The sequence below is a fragment of the Aptenodytes forsteri genome, unplaced genomic scaffold (genome assembly GCF_000699145.1).
Source record: "Aptenodytes forsteri isolate BGI_AS27 unplaced genomic scaffold, ASM69914v1 Scaffold14, whole genome shotgun sequence".
NCBI lineage: Eukaryota > Metazoa > Chordata > Aves > Sphenisciformes > Spheniscidae > Aptenodytes > Aptenodytes forsteri.
Genome location: NW_008794457.1, coordinates 894,979 through 916,658, shown reverse-complemented (window position 1 = coordinate 916,658; position 21,680 = coordinate 894,979). Strand labels below are relative to the sequence as shown.

The window sequence follows — 21,680 nt, the reverse complement described above, 5'->3', positions numbered from 1 at the left end:
GGGGAGCGAAGGGCGGTCCCCTTCCCTCGTTCGCCCTTAAACGCGGAGAACGGGCCGAAGCCCCGATGTTCCGTGCTGGGTGAACAGCCGGGTCACCAGCGCGGGCCGGGCCGGGCCGTCGCGGCCCTGCGGCCCGGTTACGTTTTTCCTCCGTTTCCCCTTTCTCTGGGTGGTTTTCGGTCATTCGCCCTTAAACGCGGAGAACGGGCCGAAGCCCCGATGTTCCGTGCTGGGTGAACAGCCGGGTCACCAGCGCGGGCCGGGCCGGGCCGTCGCGGCCCTGCGGCCCGGTTACGTTTTTCCTCCGTTTCCCCTTTCTCTGGGTGGTTTTCGGTCAGGGCTGTGAGGGCGGACGGGCCCGAGGGCTTTCGTCCGGGAGGAGACTTGGGCGTTGAAACCCAGCTCGATGGCACGCCGGTGGGAATGCCTTCCGCTGCCTTCCGCCCAAAAACGAAGCACCAGCGTTGTTAGAAGGCAAATGTGCGCGATTTCTTTTGGGGGGTTTGGAAGAGGTTTCACGTTAGCTAGCTCAGATTTTTGTTAGAAGACGGGTGATGAGCGCTTTTGATGCTGAGATTCGTCTCTAATGATGAAAACGCAGTTTTTGAATTGCACGTCTCTGCTTTCTCTCCTTAGACCGCGTCTGACGCAGGAAACGAGAAGACCTCCGGCAGAAGCACCCTGCTGAAGCAGAGGCCGACTGCGTTCCCTGTTCTTGACAATGACACGCCACGGCTCATGCTCAAGAGAATCATCCGGACCCGTAAGCATCTCTTGTCAGGAAAACGAAACAGAAGGACAGTGTTTTGGTGGAGCTGAGAGCAGGAGGTGGTCTTTTGTAGCCTGTTGTTCTTACCCTGTTAGGTGGAACAGAAATCCAGACCGTTGTATGACTGGTTTATGTAAAAGCGGAGTCGCGGCGGTGGCAGCTGAACGAGGTCACGCGGTACGACCCTGTCTCAAGACCAGGTCTCGCACTGATGAAATCATATTCTTGAAAATCCTCTTCGCGCAGCCGTCTTACCCTGGCGAGCAAGCGTGTAATCTCTGTGCTGCCTGTAGCTGTGGGATCGTGTGTAAATTGCAGAGGCACGCGCTGCCGCCAGCCTCAGCTCGGCCCCGCTGCAGTACGCGGAACCCCCAGTGCGGCCACTTGTCGCTGTTGGCTTTGTCGTTGCACGTGCCAGCCTGCCCGGGAGTAGAACCCAAACAGTTTTCACCAGGTCTTTATTTCAACCCGTTAATAAATGTAATTTACAGGATGTAGTGTAGATTTGACACTCTGCTGTATTTTGGCATTCTTGCGGGATTGAATTGTGGACGGGAAATGTTTTGGTTTGTTGGCAGAACCGCAAGTTTCGCCTCTAGCGCCTCAGACACCTAAACATGAAGAAGCAGAAGCAGCTCGATCAGAGCTCCCATCTAAGAGGGTTTCCAGCGTGTAAGTAGTTTGTCTAATTTTTACTTTCATTTTTTACACTACCAGGCACAGCTGCAGTTCCTACGATGGGACTGCGGAGCCGGATTTCTTTACTTCTGTTTCAGTGATCAGAACTGCGTTCTGTCAGGTGGGGTTTTCAGAAATACGTCATCAGCGTTAAAAGTCGCACAGGAATCACTGGGACTGGGGGACTGAATAGTAAACGCTTCAGGTTTGTGCTTAGCCCCCCTTTTTGAATGCAGACTTTTAATACCGTTTTGCAGCGGAACTGCTGGGTGCAGCGAGTCTCCTGACGGAAAGCCCGCTTTTCTTAGTTGCCTGTGACAGGTGCTAAAATAAAGTTCTTGGGTCTCTCCGAGGCTGCGGGCCGTGCGCTGACGACGCCGAGGTGTAATGAGCGACTGCTGCGTCTCGTATTCAGAGCGCAGGCGGCTGCTGCTGCTGCTGCTGCTGCTGCTGCTGCTGCTGCTGCTGCTGCTGCTGCTGCTGCTGCTGCTGCTGCTGCTGCTGCTGCTGCTGCTGCTGCTGCTGCTGCTGCTGCTGCTGCTGCTGCTGCTGCTGCTGCTGCTGCTGCTGCTGCTGCTGCTGCTGCTGCTGCTGCTGCTGCTGCTGCTGCTGCTGCTGCTGCTGCTGCTGCTGCTGCTGCTGCTGCTGCTGCTGCTGCTGCTGCTGCTGCTGCTGCTGCTGCTGCTGCTGCTGCTGCTGCTGCTGCTGCTGCTGCTGCTTTTTACGGTGCTGCTGCTGCTTGCTCGTCCTTGGTTTGGGCGCTGGGGGGTTACTGCCTTCCTGTAGAGTGGTTCGGAGGTGAGGTTTGCCTGAGGCTCAGCTGCTTTAATTCATGTTTAGCTTCCGTTAATATTTGAAGTTAATAGGCCTGACTGAGAGGCTGAAGTGTGGTTTGTTTCCTTCCGCTTTGTTAGGAAATAGGAGAAAACCGGTAGTGGTGGTGGGTCTGAATTTGCTTTCGCCGGTTTTGTCACAACACGTGTGTGTCTTTTTGCCTTCTGCGAGCGGGACCGTTCTAAATAACGTTACCTCCTTTATTTTGTCTTTATAGCTAAACTTTTTGCATTTACCGTAAGGAACCTTGAACAGGTCATCTAAAATATTATGTAAATTTCTGAACTTCTGTCTTTCTGGTTTTTTAATAGAGGAAGAAAAATCTGAGTTTTCTGTAGCTGTGGTCGCTTGTTTTTTAAATTAAAAAAGATGAGCAGTGTTACTTTAATTCCTTCTTGATTTTGCTTGTTGTAGTTCTTGAACACCTCCAAATATGTTTCTCATCAGTCTGTCTTAAATGAAAAGCTCAGATGGTTGGATCTTTGCAGGGTTTTATATTCCATATGTTAGCTAGTTGTTGAACAGGTACAGACTTTTTAAAAGGATTTTTACATCTTTAACAAATTTTAAGTCATCTTCTAAAATTCCATCGCAGCCTTCCTTTAGTTGGCGTGAACTTTCTTGACGTTGGGAAGGCACGGCTTACCCTAGCTGTAACAGCATCTTCCAGCATCGATGCAAAAAACGAGAAATCTCTTTTCCCTGCCGCTTGACGTTTGATCCCCTTTACAAGCTGGTTTATTCTAGTGCTTGGGCTTACATTATGCTCCTAATACAGTAGTGAAACTAGCTGCTTTTCTGACTGGTAGAGAATGTATTTTGTGAGGGGATAAGACCCATAAATGTGATCGCCTCACCGTTCTCGCTGTATTGTTTGTCGCAGCGAAGGACAGAGAACGCTACATCCGCTGAACGCGGGCTCTTGGCTGTGGGAGGGACGCTCTGCGCTAGCTCTGCAGCACTTCCGAATGTGACCTTCGTGAGAGGGGATTCTTGGAACCCCTGAGTAAAGGGGGAAAACAACCCAGAAACTTTCTGATGCTGCTCCGGTGCCTGACTGGGATATTGCATGTCAATTCCATATACCAGCTTTGCGATGCCTAATGTTGTTTCATGAGGATGGCTTTTTCATTTACACTGTAATGATGGACAGACCTAATTGCTGTTCTGTGCTGTTAGAGCTGTGGAGCTTGTTGGAAGTCCAAGCTTTTACTCCGGTCAGACCTTTCTCAGCCCTGTTGTTTTGAATACACGCTCACATTTTGATGCTCTTACTTTGTGAAGTTTACTTTGATTTAGTAGGAGGCAATGACGCGTTCCTGCATTTGCCGAGCTAATCGCCGATTAGTTCCTTACTTCCGCTGCAGCAAGGACAAATAATTTCTGTTTGTTTTTTCACTGACGTTACAGATACCTTTCTAAGGTAGCTAAGAAGCTGAAGTCCTTTGTTAAAGGCTTGGTTTGTCTCGGTAGGGTGGAAATGCAACTGCCAGACCTTGTTCCTGAGGACACATCTACCACCACGTTCCATATGACTAAGAAGAGAAAGAAACTCAGCATTTCTGAATTTGAGAGAGCAGCAGACAAACGACTTCCTCAGAACCAAGGTAAGGCCGCAGTCAAAAATGACCTCGTTCGGCACTGCATTTGCTGTCAGTTGATGTTCATCTGCGGTGGTTCAGTTCTCGGTAATTTCTCAGCTGGGCAGTTGCACATTTGGAAGCGAGACTGCAGCATCCTGTGCAAAGAGTATAGTGGAGAAGGTAAAAGCCCCTCCTATCAAGTTTAAAATAAGCCTGTTTGAGCCTGCCCTGACTGTATATAACTTCCTGACTATTTTTCCAACTCGGTGCTCTTTGAGTTTTGAAGCGTCTCCAAAGGAAGCAATCGCTGCCTTCCCCTCAATTCCAGAAACCTGAAAATAGAACAAGCTGCGTACGTTTTGTTGCAGTTATATCAAATAGGTTATAAAGCTCTTGTTTGAGGAAAAAAGGGTCTTGCAGTTTTATAAAAGAAATAATGTTTTATATTGGAATAAGTCTTCCCTTTAAATATAAATGCGCAAATTTGGTAAATATAACTTTCATTTTAGTTGCAGTTTAACAGAGGCAGATAAAACACCTCACCTTGGTTTACATACCCTGTTGGCAGTAGCAGCTGGAGTAGAATTCAAGGGGGGGATTCAGCTCCAAACTACAGACGCCTGTACCTCAGCTCCGAATTACAGACGCTCTGTGCCCGTCCCTACGCTAGGTAACTGAAGTCCTCCTGAAGTTTAGGGAGATCCAGTCAGTGGAGTCTGGAGGGTGATTCAGCTCGCCCTGAAGTAGACACTTACATTTGATTAATTGTGTTTGACGGTAATGGCAACATAGACACCTGCGTTTGGATATTTTAATCCGGAGCTGAATCCCACCCTGACTCACCTCTAGTCAAAAAAATCAACTCGTCTTTCTGTAGCCCGACACCTGGCCTGAACATGTTCTGATAAGACGCGGGCAGCTCTGCAAAAGCAGAGGGGGCAGGCTCTAGTGTTTTGTAGTATGAGCATGATTATGTCACTGCTCTCCGGATCTGCTTTTGGATTTTTAGGACCTTGTGAGTAGAACAGGTTTGAGTTACAGTTTCACCAACGATCTGTGGAGTAGCTATCTCCATTTCTAAAGCTTCCGGATGCTTTAGCGTTGGGGAGGTAAAGGGTTGCTGAAGGGTTGTTGTGACTGAGGCTCTAGCCTATCTTACTGTTAGTGTGGTGAGATTGGTATTACTGAGTGTGAGGGCATGTGCCATGTTTAAATTACCTTTGAAATAACTGTAATATTACCCTTTCAGGAACTGCGTATTAGAATTCTAATAAGCAGTTCTGGAACACGGACAGGAAACTGTAAAGTGAACCTGTCATCTAATTCCGTTCTCACCAAAATGTAACTTTTGAGGACTGTAGCATAACTGGCTCTAGAAAGAGGAAGATCCATCGGGGTGTCCCCGTAGCCTGCTGTGTAGAGGGTGATTTCTCAGCTAGCGTAATTTCTCAACTAATGCGTCACAAATTTTTTTTCTAGGTCAGTCAACGTTGGACAGCACTACTTTGGCTCGGTGAGTTTAAACTAAAATGTCTTAACTTCTGGCTGTCCTAACTACAGCTGCCTCGATTCATCACCTCTGTAGTTGTAAAGAACAGTAGAGGTACCGGGGTTCGTGATTAAGACCTGTGTTAGTAATAACACAATCATCTCCCGCTCTGGTGATGGAATTTGAAGGTGTTACACCACATACCTTGTGATTTTCAGAAACTGTGGCTCTGCACTGTGTGCCCAGGTTGGTCTAGCTTGTATCGCTACTATTTATTGCTCCTTTTCTTGCTTATTAGGATTGTTCCTTTTTTCCTTCCATTCTCACGTTTCCAACAATAAATCAATACACAATATACCTTAGAATGTTATCTCTGCCTGTTAATTGACTCATCACATCAGTTGCATCTATACAGTCTTCAGTCCAACTTTCCTGGACTTCAAAAGCTTTTTTTGCAAGTCAAAGCGCTTCTTTTCCTGTGTTGCCCGCGTACTTTGCTAGTGAGCCTAGCCAGGGTTAGCAATTTATTTCACCTTTCTCGCTGCAGCCCTTGCCTGTGGTCCCGTGCAGGGTGATTCGTTGGGCTTTGAATCCTCTGAATGCCTTTTTGATTGGGCTGCCTGGAGAGAGGGACAGGAGGTAGCCGAGCATGGCCAGTCTCTTTAGGGTGCAAAATAGGTAAATGGAGACACATCTTTTCCCGTGCTTTGCGTGTTGCTACCTTAGCTCCCATCTCGAAAAAGTTGACAGTGTGTTGGTAGCTGTACTTTGCTGTGAGTGCTGGTACCACAGGCGGCTTCTTAGACTTGTTCTGAAGTCCTCCTACCACCCCGCTGTCACCTAGAGGACACCTTTACTCTCAAACGTTTGTTTTCCCTTTTTTTCATTATTTAAATTTTTTAAAATTCCTGAACCTTTTGTCAGATACATTGTTGCAGCCCCCTCGAGGCAGGAGGCTGTAAAGCAGTCTGTTTCCTGATCTCTGCGGTACGTATCCTGATGTTAGGTGATACCATGAAATTAAACTGTTTGTTTTAAGTAGACTAGCCTGTAATCTTCCAAGTTTTTTTGGGGGAAATTCCTCCTAGCTAAAGGAATTGTGAAATGTCTCACTGTTAGTGGCACCATGTGTGTAATCTGAAAGTAAAAGGGGACTGTGTAAGTTTGGAAAATTATTTCTTCCCTCCTCTTTTTACAGATCTCTTCGCATGTCTCTTGGTTCCTTGATCCCACCAGACACTGTTGAAAAGAGAGGCCTGCTCCGGAGGCCAAAAAATCGCAAAGCTATTGACATGGAGGCTTTTGAAGGCGGAGTGGAACAGAACATGCTGAAGAGAAAAGGTTACTTCTGTTTCAGGAGGGAGGGCGGGCCTTGTCTAAGGTGGCTTTTAGAAGCAGTTACTGAAGCGTGGTCTGTATTTTACGATTTGAAGGCTACTAGCCCGTTGACAGAAATCCAGTGTCATTTGGGAGGCGAGATTAGAATGAGGCTCTGCATCTGGAGTTGCTTTGGTTCTATGCACTTAAATATGTGCTCCACCCAGTTCGGTGATTTATACCACAGGAATCGTATCCTGTTTGGGGTCGTGTTCATAGCTGTGGGTGCTGGGGAGGTGGTTTGGTAGAGAAAGTTAGGGGCACTGAAGTGTGGTGATACAGTTTCAGTGTTTGATCTGTGAAAATAAACCAAATAAAATTTGGTTGAATGACTTAAATTTTGAATTATGCAAGTCCTGGTAATAAATGTGTGTCCCTATGACCTTGAACAGTTTTTCACATAAAACTTGTTTTAAAACTTTACCTAAACAGCACAGAACTATCTTGTGGACTCACAAACAGCATCTGGGATTCGAACAGCCATGCTGACAAGTGATGCGGAAATCATGCTGAGTAACACGGAGCTCTTTGTTCAGCCTCAGCTTGATGAACAGAGCCAAAATAAGCTTTCTGCTCTTGAACCACAGCTATCAGATTCAAAAACTTCAGCGCAGAGAAGCAAGATCTCTGATGCAGCTCGAGAGGAAGCAAGGCTGGTGGGCCTGGTATCCAGAGTGGGCACAAATGAGGGAAAGACCCAAAGATATTCTGAGGACTTAATCCTCGATCGTGAGCGTGTTGACAGAATGACTCGTGTATCTCCAAAAACACCTGCAAACCAGCGAGAAGATAAGCAAGATGATTCCCAGCAGAGTAACCCAGTGGAGCAGCTTTCTGTTTCGGAAGAGGTGGTGGTTGGCAGTGAGTACTATGAGTTAGGACTTGGGGCTTAGCAGGTATTATCTGAAATCACGGAACGGTTGGGGTAGGAAGGCGCCTCTGGAGGTCATCTTCTCCACCCCCTCTGCTTGAGCAGGGCCACCTAGGGCAGGGTGCCCAGGACCGTGTCCAGGCGGCTTTTACATGTCTCCAAGGGTGGCGACTGCAAACTCTGGGCAACCTGTTGCGGTGCTCGGTCACCCTCACAGTGAAAAAGTGTTTCCTTATGTTCAGACAGAGCCTCCTGTGTTCCAGCCTGTGCCCGTTGCCTCTTGTCCTGGCGCTGGGCACCACTAAGAAGAGCCCGGCTCCATCTGCTTTACACCCTCCCTTCAGATACTTGCATATATTGATGAGATCCCCCTGAGCCTTCTCTTCTCCAGGCCAAACAGTCCCAGCTCTTTCAGCCTTTTCTCCTAGGAGGGATGCTCCAGTCCCTTAATTGTCCTGGTGGCCCTTTGCTGGACTCTCTCCAGTGTGTCCATCTCTCCCTTGTACTGGGGAGCCCAGAAGTGGACACCGTAAATTGGTCACAAATATGGTGAGATAAGGAGATAATGTGTAGGAGCTGTAGGCAGAGTTAGGAGGAGTCTCAGGAGGTTCCTAGTCTAGAGCTTTACCCTGGTAAGGTCGTTTGTATGTCACAGCTAACCGCTTCGCTGTCTTCAGGGCCTTAAAAATCCCTTGGACAGGGGTAGTCGCCTCCCTGGTCGCCCTGTACCGATGCTTTGCAAGTCCTATCGCTTGCCAGTTTTTCCCTGGTGTCTGGTATCTCTCTTCTGCGTTCATTTCCCTGTAAATACCTTGTCCCGGCTGTGTAAATGGGAGCACATTTTCCTCATACTGCATCGATCAGGCCCCAGGGCCTGGTTGTAAACCCTCAGATTTTCTGCTTAGTGACCCTGGGGTGGCTAGCCAGGACAGAATCTGCTGCAGTAAATAGCTTCGTGCAGCTCTTCGATCAAAACTCCTTACGCTTTCCATGAAGTATGGACAGCTAATGTTTCTTTTTCATTTAGGTTTTTTTTTAATGATCCTTTGTCAAAAGGGCCACGGAAACGGTATTTAAAGAATGGTTGGTGTATTCAGTACTGCTCAAGCCAGGAGAGGAGTTCTTGCCATGGAAAGCTTAGAAATTAGTTAACGCCTGGTGGACTGTTGCACCGTACTCTGCTTCTGGAGGGTTGTCTGTGCTAAGCTTGGTGGGAAAAGTTGTTTTGAAAGGACAAGGGAAGAGATGAACAGAAAAAAAGGTTAGCTGCTCTGAAGAGTCCAATGGTAGGCGCTTTTAGGACGAACGGATAGATAACGCGGAGAAAAGTGTGGAGGACATGGAATAGGGCCTGGATGAAATGAGAGGAAGAGGAGGGGGAGTGAGAGCGTATCTTAAAGATGCTGGAGTTTGTAAGGCATTAACGTCAAAAGTTAATGGTTACGTAGTTCTGTTTTGCCAAAGGTAGCTGGTGTCAGTGTTGCTCCTCAGTGTGAACTGAAAAATAGTTGCAAGGACTTTTCCAGCTGGTTCCTAAGATACAATGCGAACTCCCTGAACTGTTTCAAGTAAAGGAAGAGCATTTTCTTGTGTGTCTTCCTCTCTCTGCTTGGTTGTTTTTTTACTTACCAGGAAAGCTAAAAGAAAGCTTAAAAAGATACTGGGGGCACATTAATGCTCTCAATTTCTAGCTGTTAATAGATGGAGCTCCTCTTTGCCATCCAGAAGTTCAAGTAAATGTTTGGGATCCCCAGTCACTCTAAAGCCAAAGAGGTCTTTCAGCATGTCTTTGAGAGAAGTTGTGTCCCACATAATTGAAGACCTAGACGTAAGCGATACAGAAGAAGAGATGGCTAATGCAGTGAACGAAGTGGAACAGGAGGAGATTTTCAGAGAGGGTAAGAAGTGCTTTCAGTGTTGCAAGGGAATGGAGTACTTTGATTAAAACCAAGAGTTTTTCAGGTGACTTGCAGGGTAAAATAGACTTTATTGTGCAGTAGATGCTGGAGATAATTTAATTCAAGTCATATCAGAGACACTGTGAGCATTTCCAGGCAAGCTTTCTAAAAGTAGGCTGTGACTTGCTCACGTGCTTCCTTGTCAGTATTTGCTTTGTTCACAGTGACTGCAAATGGAATAAAGGTTCATGGTTTTTTGGTGGGTCCGTAGTACTGCTCATCTTCCCGTAGGAAAGGTGAATAGCTCCCCCGGGCAAGGAATACGTCTGGCTAATCATTCTTTTTGTTTGTATACATTTTAATGCTTTAATATATTTATTTAAGCCATGTTGGCCATTATCTTTCTCCAGTACTAACCAGCATCTTTTTCTTTTAAGACAAGGGCTCGAAGGTTGCCCTCCCTTAAGTAATAAAGATTGTCACGAGTAGGTTGGGCCTTAATACCTCCTTGTTTCTGGAAGAGAGCAAGTCGTGCAAGTTGCCTGCTTTCGCAAGTGCATTCTCAGGTTTTTTTCCCAAATCCTTTTTGCCTTAGAATAAGACAGTAAAAACTCGGCACAGATGCCGAGGTTGGCAGGTGTTATCCAGTCATTACATAAAGCTTTGGGTATGTGGGGACACAAACTCCCGCGTTTTGTTGAATTTCATTTTCCAGACTACAGTTTAGGAGCCGTTTTAAGTCTTTCCCATTGTTCCTTCGACAGTGTCTGGAAATGAGAGACGACCATGGCCGTGCAGGTTTAGCGTTCCCTAGGCTTAACTGTACAGGTCTGAAGTTTCATACGAATCGCCCTATGGCAGTATGGAAACTCAACAATCTGTAGCACCAACAGTTTTGTTATTAGAATTTTAAACTGAATCCTTGCAGTGCCCATAAATAATCGCTTGCACATACAAGGTGTATCAGCAAAATTAGTTACGTTACCTTGTTATCGTGATAATAGAGCTTTTTGTTTTAAACAGCTCTTTCAGAGTAGTTCATTAAGGTAGCAGATATTCTGCACCTCTAAATTTACAGTTGCATAATGTTGGTGTCCTGTAATCGTTCTTGATTCTTTTGTCCTGTTATACTTTTACTTGGGTGCGCCTGTGGAGCGTGAAGTTTAAACGGGATGTGACTCTTGAGACTGATGAAAGTCACCTCAGAATTGTTGCAGTTCTGTGAACACCAGCTCAAAGCTGGGGGGACGGTCAGAAAAGCAAATAACGCTTAAAAACTATTATGAAAGGAAGGAGATGACAGAATGTCACTGTGCCACTACAGAAATGATTGTCGTGCTCGCCTTTTGAATACTGCGTGCAGTTCTAACCTCTCCATCTCAAAATAGATTTAACAGAACTAGAGAAGGTGCAGAGAAAACCAGTTTTACCATTAACGATAATCAAATATATGGAGCAGTTTCTGTACATTGAGTGACTAAAGATAAGGGCTGCTCAGCCTGGAAAAAAAGACAATGGGGGTGAAATACAAGAAGTTTAAAAAGAAAAGCCTTGAGCAGCATGGAGGAGATGATTCAGCAAACAAATTGAAACAAACAGCTCCCTGATCTGTCAGTGCAGAAACTAGAGAGGAGCAACTGGCGCGAGCAGCTGGCAGGTTACACCAAACTGCAGGAGGTATCGCTACTAGCAACAGGCAAAGAAAGCAGTAAAAATAAAGACTTGAATGTGTCAGCAGCATCTGGTACTCCACTGTTAAAGTCCTGTATCCCAGCAGGGATCCACTAGCGTGGGAGACTCGCTGGTGCCCGTCTGCCTTAGGCAGGCTTAATGGAGGGTTGAGCTTTTGTCTTCTCCCCACGAAGCTAGTTAATATTTCACTTAACTTCAGGCAAGATTTTGCCCTGCGTTGGTGTAGGGAGCCCAATGTTCTGGTTTTTGCACCACCTTTGGCCAAATTTCCCCGTCACCTTTTGCCCTGCGTTGGTGTAGGGAGCCCAACGTTCTGGTTAGTGAGATTGGTATTACTGACTTTTTTTTGCACCACCTTTGGCCAAATTTCCCCGTCGCCGTCACTGGGGCTTGGGGCTCCCAAGACCTCGGCACCTGTACTTTTGAGCGTGTAAACTCTCAGTCACTAGAGAGGATGGTAAAAACCCACTTTCACAGCTTCTGGTTCTGAGCTCAGCCACGGTTTCCAAACCTTTCAGCAAGTGACGGTACTGTGAGAGTTCCCAGTAAGATTTCTCCACATAATTACCTCTGTGGGTTTCTGACCTCCGTGGTAACAGGCATGTGGACTATAGATTTAGTATGTAGGGAGAAGGAGTACTTAAGTATTCTTCAGTACTTCAGTAGCTGAAGTTTTTAAAGACATGCAAATCGTGTCCATTTATTTCTCCTCATCCTGCCTGCTAGAGGCTTGTCTGGGATGGTTAAAAGCACTGCTAGGCGCGCTCCTCTTTATAATGCAACGTATCTCTCGCAGAATTGTTTATTCAGAAAAACTGAGGAAGCGGGGAGGAGAACCTGAGCACAAACCCCGTGTATTGTTAGACTTAAAGGAAAAGAAATTGGTCTCACACAGTCGCCAAAAGTGAGAATAGACGTAGAGATGGCAGATCTGGGAGAGCTCTGCTTACTGATAAGTAGAATTCCTTCACTGGGATCTGACGTGCGCCCTAATTAGGTGGCTGTAGAGCAAACACAGGAAAAGTGCATTTCTCAGCTATAAACTTTCGGAAGGGAACTGCATCTGCTTCCCTTATTTATAGCTTATGGCTATGGCTGAGTTTACTTATCACGGGTAAATTTTAGCGGTTGTTAAACTGTGTGCTGGTGGTTGATTGGGGCTTTTTTTGTAGGGAAGACTGATAGGATTTCCTATTTTAGCTGCAGAGCATCGTGCAAATGCTGGATATTCTGAACATTTGGAGAAGAAGCTGACCAAAGAAGCAGAATCACAGATAACTGCGGCACAGGATGCCAGAGTCGAAACAGAAGTGGCCCCTTCAGCAGAGGAGGGAATGGCAGGCGTCAGCGTTGAACACCAAGGCTCTCCCGAAGCTGGTGAGGACAACCTCTAACACTGAAGACTTATCTCTAATGCCAGAGACCTCTCAAGCTGCATTTTTGGCATCAGTCCTGGGAGAGGGACTTGTTAACTCTCTTTGTGTTCTGGAATCTGGGCTGAACACTGGGAAAATATCAAACTAATTTTGGCATTTTAAGATGAAAGACTGCATTCTGCTCAAACGGAAACCAAAATTACATTGGCAATAGTGTTTAGAAATATATAATTGCAGAAGGCATCTTTAATTAAAATTTACTAGTGGAAGTTCCAGAATCAGGCAAAGATTGATAAAATTTGGAGACCTTCTGAGTGTGTTGGCAAATCAGGGTCTCCCAAGTTACTTTCCCTGAATTGCAGGGTCTTCTGTGTTCAACGTGCTGCACTAAGGCTTTGGTAAGACTTCTTTTGAGATAAAAGTTCTTATTAAAGGAAGTTCAGATAAAAATTTCACTCAAATCTCATGGGCTTCTCTACATTACCAAGTGCTATTTTTTTTCATGTGACCTCTGCATGCCTAGATGGAGCAGAGGGAAAAGTTGAGGATTCATCAGCGCTTTAGCTTATCTAGCTTAGTGTATTGCCACCCTAATCCTTGAAGATAGGAATATAATAGGTGGCACCGTTGTCAGGGATGGGAAGTTGGGTTTTGTTCTTATGAGTGCTCTGAAATTTTGGCTATGATACTTGTTTCAGTGATATATTTTTCCTGTTTTGGAAATCTAGAACGTGAGATTGCCAAAGGTGTTGGAGCTGGAAGTCTGGGCAGGGATTCTCATGCTTTTTCCTCTGAAAAATCTGGGATGAAGCCATTAAAGGAAGGTGTTGAACAAGCAGATGAACTAGAGGACCAGGCTATCATGGTAGAATTGGATGGTCCTGAAGAAGAGACTGCTGAGGATGAAGCTGAAGACCCTGAGAGTGAAGGTAAGAAAACTATTGCAGTGGTAGCAGAAGGCAGTTGGAGAAATTTTTCCCTGTTGCCTCTTGATAGATTGAGGAACAACATCAGTTAATACCGTTATTAACTGTTTAGTCCATCAGATAGTCCAGGAGAAGCTGTTGGCTGCTGTTCCTAGGGCCAGCTTGTTACTGGCTCATCAGGTGCTTCAGGGACCTAGATCATCTTGTACGTTTTGAGGTGACGGTAACGGAAGCGCACAAGTAGACAAAACTGAGTGCAGAGTGGTTTTATACAGTGACATAGGGATATCCTCCATTTCATTCTTCCTTCCTTCCTGACTCCTAACTTCATGCTGACTTTTTAATGTCTTAGCATTGAACTGCTGTTTCCACAGCCGTTTACGTGACTCCAGACTTGAAACCTACTTTAGAACCCCATATTTTGTATGTGTGTAAAAATTTTGTACGTGTGAAATCTGTAAATTACAGATTTCCTTTCCAGTTAACCAAAAGAGCAGGCTGGCTTTCCAGAAAGCTGAGAGGAAGTGTCTGTTTCTACACAGTTCTTCAGACACTGCATCAGTCTGCTGTATTGCCCCAAGGGTGCTTGTGCCTTTTGGAAGAACATGCACATTGGATTGAGTTCTCTTCAATCAAGGCCGCGTTTGAGAATGCCCAGAGTGTGTTTTAGTGGTGTCTTTTGGGGCTGGTCTTAAAAGTCTTTCGAAGTACAATACACCCCACAATAAAAAACTGAACTAAGGACATCCTAAAATAATCCAGTTGCCAGGATTTGAGGCATTGTGGGAAAATACAGCTGTAATGAGAATATCAATGCCTGCATGTATTTGTGCAGCGTGGAAGGCACAAAGATGACAGGTGAACTGGTACACTTTTGCCACGAGGAAAGCTGTAGGTGTTCTTAGGGTGTCTACAATAGCGTGTCAATATGCTTATCTTTAACACAGCTGTCTGAAGAGATGGAAAGATCTTGATGAAGAGGTCTCTGCTGATAGGGTGGAACAGTAAGAGTAGCATCTTACAGTCTCATTGGACAAGGCCAGGAAGAAAAGATGAAAAATTATTCACTCTTGTCATAAAACTTACCTCGGAAACCTCAGCATAACTAGTCTCTTCCCCTGCATCCTGCTCCCTTGTCCCTCCAGCACATGGAAATATTTCTTCAGAAGAAGCTAATGCAAGGAACCACGGTAGTTCACCCAGCCCTGCTTTCTCTGAGAGACTCCTGACCCTTTGAGTTGTCGAGTTTAACCCTCGGTAGTACTTGGGGCCTCTAGTACTTGGGCTTGTCTTCTATAACGGGGCAGGTGTCCTAGCTCTTAGGGAGGGTTGCGAAGTTGACACCGTTACCAGATATGCTGGAGTCTTGGGCTGCACTCAGCTTGCGGGGGAGACTGGCAGGCAAGAAGCCCTCCATGACCACTCCTCTTCTGGAGAGGAAGCTGTTTGGTATTTCAATTCTGTTAACATTGTTTTCTTTCCCGCTCTTGCTTGTTAAGAAGTGAAGAAGTTCAAGAGTGAAGTTAGAGGACGCAGGCTAGGCTCGGAGGAAACTGATATGGGTAGTTCACAGCAAAGAAGAGGTGCGGTACTGACTATAACCTGAGCCTTAGCTGGAGGGAATTGACGAAAATCTCCGAATATGGGAGATGCTCATAGACTGACCCTTGTAATGTGATTTTGTTGGTCTGCTCGTCCTTGTGTTCAGGAGAATTTGCCACTGATTTAGCGGGATGGCAATGAGGTAGCTTGCAGACTTTGAAGTTCTTTCTGGGAAAAGAGGCTGCAGCTTCTTGGCAGCCTAAGGCGACTCCGCCATCAGCCCCCGTGGCCTGGCCCCGAGCGTGTGTTCCTACACCCTGCCCAGCCTGCTGGTCCGGCGTGGAGGCTGATGGGCTGGACCTGGCCTGAGGGAAGCCACCAGCGTGCGTGGCAGGAGGTGGGGTGGGGGGAATTGCCCCAGCCAGCAGTCGCGCGGGTTCGGGGTGCCATGGAGCCACGGTCTGAGCGCAGGCAGTGTGGCACCCGACCAGATGTGTGGAAAGGTGGCTAGGCTTCTGTCTGCTGCTACAGCACTGCTTGCTGCAGGAACTCTTGAAAATGGGAGTTCAATTCCTCAAGTACTTGTTTTCTCTAGAGGTTTCCATGAAGACACCCACGTTTGTCCGTGCTGCAGCCTACAAGCCACTGCTGTCAACGCCACGTCCTGCAAAACCCGCTGCTCCCAAGTTGTCAACTCCACGTCCTGCAAAATCTGCAGCTCCCAAGTAAGTGTAAGCCACCTTCAGCAGTGGCCTGGTGGAAGCGTGTCTGGGGGCCGTAAGTACCAGGGCAGAGAGCCGAGCCCAGCTTTGTCAGTTGTTTGTGCTTTGTCAGCTGTAGCAGGGAGTAAGCAGTCCTGAAGTCTTCAGTTCATTCGCTGCTTTAGCAGTTGAATAAAGAGTTCTGTCACGTGAATGTCAGTACTCTCCCAGAGCAGATCTGATGCCTCAAGTCTTTCCAATGAATGTTCTTGTAATATTTTCTTCTGCTGAAGGCCAAAACCTTTTCCTAGGAGTTTTTCAACTGGTAAGCTACCCTGGAGCCATAGACTCCAGTATGGGAGGCAGAGGCCCTTGCAGAAGAGGGGGAATTACAGATTATGTTACATTGATCACATGAAATGACATATTTGTGTTGACTTTAGAAACCTAAAGCTGTATGCGGTTGCCATGTGCTGAGTATAAAATGAAGCTCACCTAGAGGCAGAAAGTGAACCTGTCCTCTGCATTATTCCAAATCAGTTAACATTTGTCACCCTCTTAACTAGAAATTTGGTGAAGCCATGTGCTTCATCAGAACCACTAACAGTGGGTCCCAGGGAACAGGAGGAATTTTCTAGCCCATGGCTCTAGATTTTTGTTTATTGAAGCAATAAACAATAAAACCAAATTCTTGTGTCCTTTACTGCTGTGAACAGAGATGAATGATGCTTACGGAGGTGCCGGATGATCGCTCTAATCGCGAATAGTAAAACATTAATAAAATAGAAAAAGGAGGCTTTGATACTCTGCTGAAGAGGAACGGAATGAATGCAGATTTGCTTTGGGATTTTGCACTGGGACGTGCTCTTTGTGTGTGTGTGTATATATACATATATATATATGTGTATATATATATAGAATGTCTGCATACTAATTCTTCTGTAGAGAGAGCTACTCCTCATTGGCAAAGGAAGTCCATGTATTTGGATGCACATTCTTTATAGGAATTTCTGGACGTTGATAGACTGACAGATTTTCAGGCTTTCAAGCTGTGCTGGGATAACAGAGGATCCTGATTACAGGCTCAGAGCCGAGACTAGAGGAAGCTGTTGCACAAAAAATGCACGGTTTGTTTGCACTTCAGGTAATGCAGTCTGACCCCGAGTTGGCCTGCTTGCTTCCTGAGATAGCGATGCTCAGGTTAAAAGCCTGAAGAATATTCTAGGTTATGTAGTGGAGCAATAACCCTGTGAGAGCCATGGTTGAGGCATTCTGCTATAAAATAATCTCTTTATACTGGTACAATTCTACTGTGATCAACTATACCTGATTAGGGCCACAGAACTTTTCGTTTAGAAACACCAAAGTCTCATACAGTCACTAAACTTCAATTTTGCCCTGATCCTGTGAACCAAACATTCGTATGTAATCATTCACAAACCGGTAAACTGAGGCACAGAAACAGTAACCAAGAAGACATAAATAATGACTGGGTTTTTTCCTCACTACTACGCATACTTCACCTCCGGGGCTGATCTCTTCCAGCTGCCCCTGAGGTTCTGACAGAGAAACATGCAGGTGGGTTGGAGGGAGAACCAAACGATGCACGCACTCCCTCTGAGGGTTTTGCATGCGTTAGCCTGTGATTCCAGGTCTTTTCTGTTGTTTTCCGCTTGTCTGCTGAGTGAATCCGGGGATTTAATTTCCCCTTTTCGTGTTACGTTTTTTTCCTCTTTAGAATGGAAAATAGTAGTAGTTTCCTTTGGGACTTACAGTCTTGTTTAAGGAAAAAAAAAAAACCCAAACAAACCAACCCCAAAAAACCCCACTAAACAAAGTGTTCATAGTAGTGTAGAAGTTGTTGTGGACATCTGCTCTGTGGAAGGAGACTGGATCAAAAGAGTCTTGTCCACAGACAAAAATTGTTGAGTATACCCTGCAGACGAGACTCTCCTGTCTGCAGGTACAGAGGTGGCCTGTGGGGTGGTCTGTGGATGCATCGAACTCTGTGCGTTCCCAGAGAGTGAAAACTGCATTTATGTATGGGAGAGAACTATAGTTTGCTGATTAATTGTTATGCTAGCGTGCTTGTCTCGGAAAACTTGAGCCCGGATTGCTTCTCCCAAGGTCGTAACGCCATGTGAATTGTTTGCAAACTGCACTTCGTGGGCCTGAGGGTTTTGAAGAATTGGGAGGGAGAAAGACTTAAGAGCTCGAGGTAGTTCTTAACCCTTCCAATTCAGCGTAAGGCTTGCCCAAACTCAGCCTGGTGTTCTCTGCCTCTCCCCCGTGTTTGTTCATCTGATGCGTGAATTTTCAATTCCCCTCAAAGGTCTCCCCTGCAGCCGCTGCGGGCTAAGCCACTTCCAAAGAGCTCGGGAGCATCACGGAGGAAAACGTGTGAGCCTGAAGTAGCCAGTAGTTTGATAAAGAAGATATTTAGCCATTATGTGAAAATGCCAGTGGCCAGAGATGCATTCAAAATTGTTGAAAAATGGTAAGCAGCAACAAACTGCTCCCCTTCCCGCTCTTACTTGTCTTTTTTTCATTCTTTTCTCTCCTGAAATAACAAACCTGTCAGGAGTGCTGCTGACAAGCTGACAGCCCTCCCTGTTCAGCTGGGAGAGTCATGGGAGGTCTGATGAAAATGAGGACAGAGGTGTGCTAGGTGCTTTTGGCCGCTGTGGGAGTATCTGTGACCAACGCAACCTTGCAGGAGCTTCTGGGTTTTGTCCCAGCCAGTACGAATTGCACCGTTCACAGTCTGCTCTGGCTAACAGCACACTAATATCATTAGCACTCTCCGCGAGCGGGATGGCTCTGGAGAACGGTCAGTGTGCCGGGCGAGGTGAAGCTGTTCCAGCTGTGCAGTGGTAGGTCTGAATCCAGGTTCCTCAGCTTTTTGAATCCATAGACCACGTTACCTTCAGGAGTAAAACCTGCAGATTGTTTGAACAGTGTCACCGTAAGAGCTAACAGCCTAATCAGCCCTCAGTGCTGATTTTTCACTTGTGTTAACCCCTGTTCTTGCATGCGTGGGAATTCTGGGAAAGGTTCTGGCTGTCGAACGTGCAGCTGTTTCACAGCTGTCTTGGCTGTGAGGTTCCAGGGAGCCCAGGCTGAGAAGCCATACTTTGTTCCGTGGGCTGGAGAGTTTCTCCTCCCACGGTTTTTCCTGGCAGGCTGTGACCTGCACGGCGAGCAGCTGTAGTGCATCTTGCCCTGTAGAAGTTCAGACACTCCACAGCCTGATTTATTTCCCTCCTCAATCTTCCTTCAGCTCAGAGAGATACTTCAAGCAGCTCAGCAGCGATCTGGAAGCTTACAGCAGCCATGCAGGGAGGAAGACAGTGGAGATGGCTGACCTGGAAGTCCTCATGAGAAGGTAAAGGGAGGGTTATTGTTAACCTGTAGTGTTCGGTGGTGCTTTGATAGCCCGGTAAGACTGTCCTTGCCAGGGTGTGCAGTAGCAGTAAGTATTTCCACAGTCAGTGTGGTATCTTGTGATGTAATCTGCGTGATGCCGCTTGGCCTTCTGTCCCAGGAGGGCATTCGTGGACTTGGGTTTTTATACTCCACGATGAAGGTGGTGGAGGGGCAAGAGGAAGTCGTGAGGGGTTGGGAGTGCAGGAGGAGTCTGAGGAACAGGTAGCAAGAGGAGGGGGATGCGTGCAAGGGCGAAGCAGTTATGGCTGGGAAATGAGTGGTGTCAGTAGAAAAAGCAGAGTAACAGTAAGCGCGAGGCTGGGCTGCACCGTTTGCATCCCTGAGCGATCTCTTTGCTAAAAGTGCTTGCAACTGAAACAGCGTGAGCGTTTTCACATGCCCTGCTATGTGTTTTGATGACTTACTCTTCCAAACAAAATCCCACTCTTCCTGCTTCTGTAGAAGCTGATACTAAGGGCTCAAACTGACAGTTCCTCTCCAGAGCAGGAAAAGGAGCCTCCAGCCCGGCCGGCCAGGGCTGGCCTCTCCTAACAGCGGTGTTCCCCTTCGTCCTGCCTCTTTGAGACCCCGCAGAGGGGCAGGCTGGCCGGCAGCCTGGATGAACTGTTCTCAGAGCCTCTCCACTGCTGCCCTTTCCTCTGGACTCCCTCAGCTCCCCCATCTCGACTGAACTTACTTGGTCCTGTGAGCAAACCACGAGGGATTTGTTCTTGGCTTGGGAGCCCTCTGTAAAACTCTGCGGGGCCTGAAACAAATTCATCGCTCCTCATTTAAAGTCATTATTCCAAGCTGTTATTCCTCGTCTCCACTGGAAGAGTTTCAGACGTGATGCTAAAGTCATCTGAGGGATTTTGCGGGCACATCTGATTAAAGGCGTTGCCTTCGCATGGGCCTGTGCAGATGGAGCTGGTGCTTAAAAAGAACAATCTGTTGCTGTCCTGGTCCGGAGATTGTCATTTTCCCCTGACAGGTGTGTGCTGAAATTAGTAGGAACAGGCTGAGAGGTGCAGTGGTTTAGTTGGCCAGGTTTGAGGATTCTGGACACTTGTTATTTTACCTTTTTCTAAATGTCTTTATGCCTTTCTACCGCCTTATAAAGGGATCAGGAATTGTTGCTGGTTCATGAATAGGAACAGTATTTCTGTTCCTTCCATGAGGAAAGCATGAATAAATGCTGCTTTTTGTTCTTTCTGCGAGACTAGGAGATGCTGGGTTTTTTCAGGCCAATCAGCTAAATGGTGTACTAGAAAACTACATGGCCTACACAGCTGAAAAATGCCAACAACCTCTGAATTGTGCATGTAAAAAAAAAATCTGCTGGGTAATGAGCTATTTGCTTCTGTTACATCGTTCTGTGCACGTCTTTAAATGGTAAAATTTATCCCATGGCAGGTGGATTGTGAATTTAAAAAGCAATGAGCTTACGCTTCGGTAAAGGTCAATACGCTGACTCTCACTGTGATAAACGCCTGCCTCTGTGGGAAGCTGGTCTGCAGTAACCCCCTTGGTCCGCTGTCACGTGTAGGCAAGCCTGGTGCCTGCACCGTACGCAGGACCTAGTGCATCACCTGAGAAAGTTGCCTGCAGATAGAAGTCTAAAGCTTTTCTATCACGAGCGGCCGCAGCGTTTCAGCTATTAAATGCAGAAATGTCACTGCAAGAAAACTTTAAAAACTTTCCTCTGACTTTGAGCAGAAACGCTTTTCGCTAACAATTCTCTGTTTCCTCTCTGCTCTCCTCTTTCTGAACAAAGGCAAGGGCTGGTGACAGACAAGATGCCGTTGTACGTGCTGATAGAGCGTTACCTCCCTCTGGAGTACAGGAAGCTCCTGATTCCGGTTGCTGTGAGTGGAAATAAAGTGATCCCCTGCAAATGAACGTGCCCCTCCGGCCGCGATGGCTCCTGCGGGTGGGAAGACGGCCTGCTCGCAGGGGCTGGCTCTGGGTTGCTCTGTGTAACTGCTCCGTGTGACGGTTTTCCACCGGTAACCAGCGGGGCAGTAAATGGTCGACGTTCTCTTGCGCTGATGCAGGCTGTGCTGTGGCTGTCACGCCAGCCTGCTGGATCTCACCGACTATTACTACAAGTCATTTGACTATCCTGAATTTTTTGTTACCTTTGAATACTTGTACAGCTCCGATAAATAAAATATTGTATGTATTCTGCGTGATACAAATGCTGCTTATTCCAGTGAGCTGAAAGGCTACTGCGCTGCGTTGTTCAAAATGTTCCTAATAGACATTTAGCTGTGGTGATGCTCCTCATGCTAACTCGTTGTTTGCTCAAAGGAGAAAAGTTACAGACTGCCTTACGGAAAGCAGCAGGTCCTTGTTACAGCTGTGTATTTTTCTAGAGCGGGGGCTTTCAGACTCGGAGTCTGCAAGTCTAGTCTACTGTGTCAAGAGTGGATCATAACCTGTCTGTGACCACAGCCGTTTACTGATGTCAGTTGAAATGGGAAAATACACCTTGTATTTACTTTACATATATATCTCA

At 46.6% G+C, this 21,680-nt stretch overlaps 1 protein-coding gene across 2 annotated transcripts; it reads left to right on the top strand.

The window, feature by feature from the left end:
* Positions 1–624: 624 nt before the first annotated feature.
* CENPT (centromere protein T) lies at positions 625–21,354 on the top strand. Of its 2 annotated transcripts, XM_009290755.1 has the most exons (13): positions 625–763; positions 1,348–1,441; positions 3,755–3,888; positions 5,344–5,377; positions 6,552–6,694; positions 7,163–7,591; positions 9,293–9,499; positions 12,392–12,568; positions 13,296–13,496; positions 15,631–15,760; positions 18,069–18,233; positions 19,017–19,121; positions 20,937–21,354. In XM_009290755.1, exons 1-13 carry the CDS (start codon positions 739–741, stop codon positions 21,058–21,060), a joined length of 1,968 nt encoding a protein of 655 aa, XP_009289030.1. In that variant the 5' UTR covers positions 625–738; the 3' UTR covers positions 21,061–21,354. The 2 variants fall into 2 exon arrangements, with proteins under 2 accessions (XP_009289030.1, XP_009289031.1); XM_009290756.1 differs by lacking the exon at positions 9,293–9,499 and having other exon boundaries at positions 626–763.
* The last annotated feature ends 326 nt before the right edge of the window (positions 21,355–21,680 follow it).

Excerpts from the sequence above, each read along its gene's own strand:
- CENPT (XM_009290755.1), top strand. The coding sequence starts at position 739 with ATGCTCAAGAGAATCATCCGGACCC. Across the intron at positions 1,442-3,754 it reads TCTAAGAGGGTTTCCAGCGT|GGTGGAAATGCAACTGCCAG; the intron begins GTAAGTAGTTTG and ends TTGTCTCGGTAG. Across the intron at positions 3,889-5,343 it reads ACGACTTCCTCAGAACCAAG|GTCAGTCAACGTTGGACAGC; the intron begins GTAAGGCCGCAG and ends TTTTTTTTCTAG.